General features: G+C 42.9%; 1 protein-coding gene across 1 annotated transcript; it reads left to right on the top strand.

Moving 5' to 3' along the window:
• Positions 1-307: 307 nt before the first annotated feature.
• LOC136500530 (serine/threonine-protein phosphatase 7-like) lies at positions 308-4298 on the top strand. The gene is made up of 5 exons (XM_066495902.1): positions 308-1117; positions 2192-2686; positions 3313-3459; positions 3647-3754; positions 3895-4298. The coding sequence occupies exons 1-5, from the start codon at positions 659-661 to the stop codon at positions 3985-3987; spliced, it is 1302 nt and encodes a 433-aa protein (XP_066351999.1). The 5' UTR covers positions 308-658; the 3' UTR covers positions 3988-4298.
• The last annotated feature ends 1121 nt before the right edge of the window (positions 4299-5419 follow it).

The following is a 5419-nucleotide window of genomic DNA, read 5'->3' as shown; positions in this document are numbered from 1 at the left end:
TGGTATAGAGGAAAAAGTGAAGTTTTTTTGCAACACAGACGGTTACAGTGGCACCAGGGGAAAAATCAAAATTTTGATGCATTCTATCACTAAGGGCAAAATCGTCTTTTCGGTTGGCCGTTAGCTGTTGTTACCGACAAAATAGATGGAAGTGGCATGTAGGGAAAAGAAATTTCGTGCAAGGATACCAGAAAACTTTTAAAAATTTCAATAATATATAGATAATTTCAATCTTTTATAATGGCACATAGCTAAAAGACTCGATATGGAACGGGGATCTTGTATTTTTGGGTGGCGTTGGTGGAACGAGCGCACGTTCCCCGTGGCCGCAGGCCCGACCTCCTTTTGTTCTAGGCTGGCTTTCCCTTTCGCAGCCGTGTCAGCTCCACGCGGTGGAGACCCGCGACACCGCAGCTGCGAAAGCCAACTGGAACCAGCAGCTCTGCAGCCGCGTCACGGGTAGAGAGGCCTCGAATCCCTCGATGGCGCAAAAGCCGCCGCCGCCGACTGGGACGACGACGAACCCTGCCCCACTCCCAGTCTCACGTCGTCTCGTTACCCCCCAAGACAACACAAACCCCCACCCCGACTCGCACAAGGAAACCCAATTACCCAAGACGAAATCACAGAACCCGCCGCATCAAGCCTGGCCCATGCCATGTCGCAGCCCGATTCCGACGCCATCGTCGCCGACGCCGCGGCGCCGGCGACGGATCCCTCCCCAGCCCCAGCCCCGGCCCCACCGGTGGTCGAGTGGCCCGAGGGCGGCGTGCTGACGCGGGATTGGGTGGCGGGGCTGGAATCCACGCTGGACTGGTGCTCGCGGCACCTCCCCGGGGACCGGCTCCCGGCGGTGCTCCCGCCCGCGCTGGTCCAGCGCCTGGTCCTGGCCGCCGCCGCCATCCTGCACCGCGAGCCCAACCTCGTCCGCGTCGACCCGCGCCCCGGCCAGGCCGTCGTCGTCGTCGGGGACGTCCACGGCCAGCTCCACGACGTCCTCTTCCTGCTCCGCGACGCCGGGTTCCCTTCCGAGGACCGCATCTTCGTCTTCAATGGCGACTACGTCGACCGCGGCGCCTGGGGCCTCGAGACCTTCCTCCTGCTCCTCGCCTGGAAGGTGAATTCTGCTGCGGATTTTCCAACTCGCTGTTAAGCTTCATGAGCATCTCGATTCCATTTTGTTTTGTTGGATCTGCGAGATTTATGAGAATATAGCTATGCAGTTAATAGATTTTCCATAGCTAGTGCAAACCAGTTAATAACTAATAATGATGTCTCCCCTTTGTTTGGATTGGACTTGTATAACAATAGTAGATAGCAAGACAGTTAATAGATTTTCCATAGGTAATGCAAACTGGCTGAGTTGTTTTCATGGCAGCACAGACTCTGACGAATCATGATGTCTCCCTTTTGTTTGGATTGGACTTAATAACAACTATAGTTTGCTAATTTTGTGCGATATGCAACTAAATGAAATCAGCATAGAATTATGAGTCATGATCCACACAATTTGTTTTGGAGTACTTGTTATCGTTTCCTCAGCATTTGACGGCTGAAATATTAATGATGTGATATATATTTAGACATTTGACTGTTATTAACTCACACAAGCATACTTGGATTCCATTTTTATTTTGTTGGATTTGCTGGATTTATGGGAAATAGATTGATAGATAGCAAGGCAGTTAATAGATTTTCCATAGGTAATGTGCAAACTGGCTGAGATAACGAATAATGATGTCTCCCCTTTGTTTGTGTTGGATTTATATAACAATAGATAACAAAGACAGTTAATAGGTTTTCCATAGGTAATGCAAACTGGCTGAGTTGTTTTCATGGCAGTGTTGACTCTAACGAATAATGATGTCTCCCCTTTGTTTGGATTGTACTTAATAACAGTTATAAGTTTGCTCATTTTGTGCGATATGCAACTAAATGAAATCAACATAGAATTATGAGTCATGTTCCACACATTATTTATTTTTGGGAGTATCTGTTCTCGTTTCCTCAGCATTCAATGGCTGAAATATCAATGATGTGATATATATTTAGACAGTTGGCTGTTAACTTGCACAAGCATGCTTGTCCTCCTTTGGCATTCTAAAAGTGATCTATAAAAACTTTTATTTCAACAATCAAACAGTGTAATAACATAAATGGTTGCTAATTAGTGGTTCTTGTTTTCTTTCAGGTGCTACTCCCGAATTGTGTGTTCCTTCTTCGGGGAAATCACGAATCCAAATACTGCACGTCAGTATATGGTTTCGAGAAGGAGGTAATGACTAAATACAAAGATCAGGGCCCTCAAGTTTATCGGAAGTTTTTAAGATGTTTTGAGGACCTTCCTCTAGCGACAATAATAGCAGGAAGCGTGTACACTGCACACGGAGGTGTCTTTCGTGGAACGATTGTTGTGCCATCGAAGAGATCAAAGAAGGGTCATAAATTCAAAGCGGATTTTACTGTTGATCCGACTGCTATGAAACTTGGATCCTTAGATGAGTTATTGAAAGCAAGGAGAACTGTTCTTGACCCTTCTTGGGAAGGCTCAAATTTGATCCCTGGGGATGTGCTCTGGTCTGACCCTTCCTTGCAGATGGGTCTTTCACCGAATAAAGAACGAGGCATCGGTTTGCTTTGGGGTCCAGATATCACTCAACAGTTTTTGCGGACAAATCATTTGAAGGTTCGTTTTGTTTCATTTATTACTCTTCCTGTTAATATTTCAAAATTTTAAGAACAACCAATCATATGAAAAATTTGCAATGTATGATCATACTGTAAATCTGATGGTGCACATAAAGATGCACATAAAGAAGTGTTGTAAGCTGATTTGCATGTGTATACCCCCGGCCTAGTCTGTAAAGTGATCCTTGCTTATTTTTAGAATATCCAATTGATTGAACTGTGTGGTTGTCTAGTTGAGGATTATATAAAACTCCTTAATAGCTTCAGGCGACAAGCGTGTAGTAACATCCCAGCGTTTCTAAAAAAAGGACGTACCCAGTGCAGAGAGCTCCCGCTCTGTGTTTTGAAAATTGTTATGTTGGTATAGATGTCACCTAATATGTGGATGCAGTGAATGTGAGATATTACTTATTAACGTACTTGAATTGAGTTACATGATTCTAATTTCTTCTGTGTTAGTGTTCAATGGTATGGCTTTAGTCATCTTTGAACTTGGTCAGCTGGTATGTTTTGTCGTGTAGCCCGTTGAGCATTTTAGTTCCATAATATTTGAAAGTTAGCATCATGGTAGAACTGTATTTGTTTTAAGTTCACATGCTTACTTCATCTTTTCATTCAACAAAGCTAATCATCAGGTCACATGAAGGTCCAGACGCAAGAGACAAGCGACATGATCTCTTAGGAATGGATAATGGATATACAATTGATCATGAAGTAGAATGTGGGAAACTGATTACTCTCTTCAGTGCACCAGACTACCCACAATTTCAGGTGATAATTTTTGCTTCCATCTTCGATATTGAATCCCTTCTTGCCTTTTTGTTGCAAGTTCTGTAAGAGATTTATTCAGCTTCTAAAACTTTGTGACTAATATATAAGTTCTGCCTTTTTTTGTATCCTTTGCATATTATGGTAATAATAATATGGTGTTAACTCTTTGTTTCTGGACCTGGTATAGGCTTCAGAGGAGCGACATAACAATCGTGGTGCATATATTGTCCTTAATCCACCTGATTTTGCCACTCCTGTTTTCCGTAGCTTTGAAGCTGTAAAGCCTCGACCTGCGGTATGTGACTCAATCCTCAATAATATACTCAGAACTACTTGATTTTGTAATGTGAGACTTAAACAATCAATCTGGAGTGGGGGAAACAAATCAATTGACTCGGAGTATCTTTTTTCTTTTGTTTTCCTATATATATGCAGGCCCACCCATTCTATGATTTCGAAGAAGTGATCGACTCAGACGAAGAGTTGAATTTGGACGCCATGGACAGTGGCACGTCGAGCCTGTCATGATGACTTGCCATGTACCTTTTGTATTTATCACTCCGATTGTTGCCAAGGAAGCGTGGCATCATGGTTTTTGTTGTAGCTAATGCCAACGTAGTCACGGTGCAGGTTTCTGGATGGCCTCATGTCAAGCACGCCAATCTGATTTGTTGGTTCGGTTTAGGTTGATCTGTATTTAAAATTAAGTGACCCAGAAACATGGCATCCAAAGATTGAACGTGTGAAACCAGCGGTTGCAAGGATCTTAATCTGTAAACCTTCTTGTTGCTGAAAATGCTGATGCATTCGATCATTCAGGCCTAATTTGGAAACTCCAATCCGTCGAGATCCCGGACTTTTTCCTGGGCGGGTAATGTTAGAAATTTAGGCATTTTTATGTTAAAAATAATCCAAAAAATAATAACAAATTTGTGATGATAAATATGTGCACGTGTATAATTTTACTACTGCTCAGATTAGTAGCAAATATGTTTATAAACATCATACTGATTATAGCAAAAATAAGATTGAATTTAACTAATTTGAGAATAGAGATGTACCCCACGGAGGGACGAAGCTCAAAGCACTGGTGGCTCGAATCGTGGATCATAGTCGGTGCAGGAAGATATACGCTCGAAATCATGGACCATAGTCGGTGCAGGAAGATATACGCAGTGCAGTCCCTCAAACATCCACCAGGAAGTAGATGATCCGAGGAAGAAGATGACGTCTGCAGTCACCAGGAAGAAGCGAGCAGTCGCGAAGACGCTCCCAAAAACCTGATCGCCCGCACACCCGAGAAGATGTCATAGATGCAGACGACGATTCCGGAGGCCTGCTCTCCCAACTCTCCGTGCGCGCAGAGGATCGGGATGGGGAAACTTAGAAGGCAACACAATAGTGAGAAGTGAAAAACACTATTTGACTATTTTTCAAACTAGGAACATCCAATGATAGTTCTATTGTTGTTATGTCTTTTCCTAGGAGGATTGGTACATATATACAGGGAGGAGAACTCCCTACCTCCATATCAATTAGCAATATGGTACTAATTGACATTGCATCTTTCACCTCTACTCATGGACTTAAACAATAAAGCCCATTAAGGAATAAATATATTGGGCCTTTGAGATTTATTAGAATTTCTTCATATGGATTTAGGGAATTTTATCCTTATAAATTCTAACAATCCCCACCAAATCTCAAAAGCCCAATATAGAGATTTTCTTTCTCCCACTACTGTCTATATACTAATGTTTTTCAGAAGAGACTGTTAAGTTGGACATCCGCCTAGAGCTTCAAACTACATCCATCCACAACTTGAACAATGGACTACGCCTTGAATTGTAAGTTTTGTGTGAATAAGTTTCACCTAAACTCTTTACTGATACTAGATTGCTAAAAGCATCTCCTCTGGTTGGAGCATATAAGTAATACTCCTGGGCCTTTCATGAGTATC

Source organism: Miscanthus floridulus, chromosome 13 (genome assembly GCF_019320115.1).
Source record: "Miscanthus floridulus cultivar M001 chromosome 13, ASM1932011v1, whole genome shotgun sequence".
Lineage (NCBI taxonomy): Eukaryota > Viridiplantae > Streptophyta > Magnoliopsida > Poales > Poaceae > Miscanthus > Miscanthus floridulus.
This window is presented reverse-complemented; position numbering and strand designations above follow the sequence as displayed.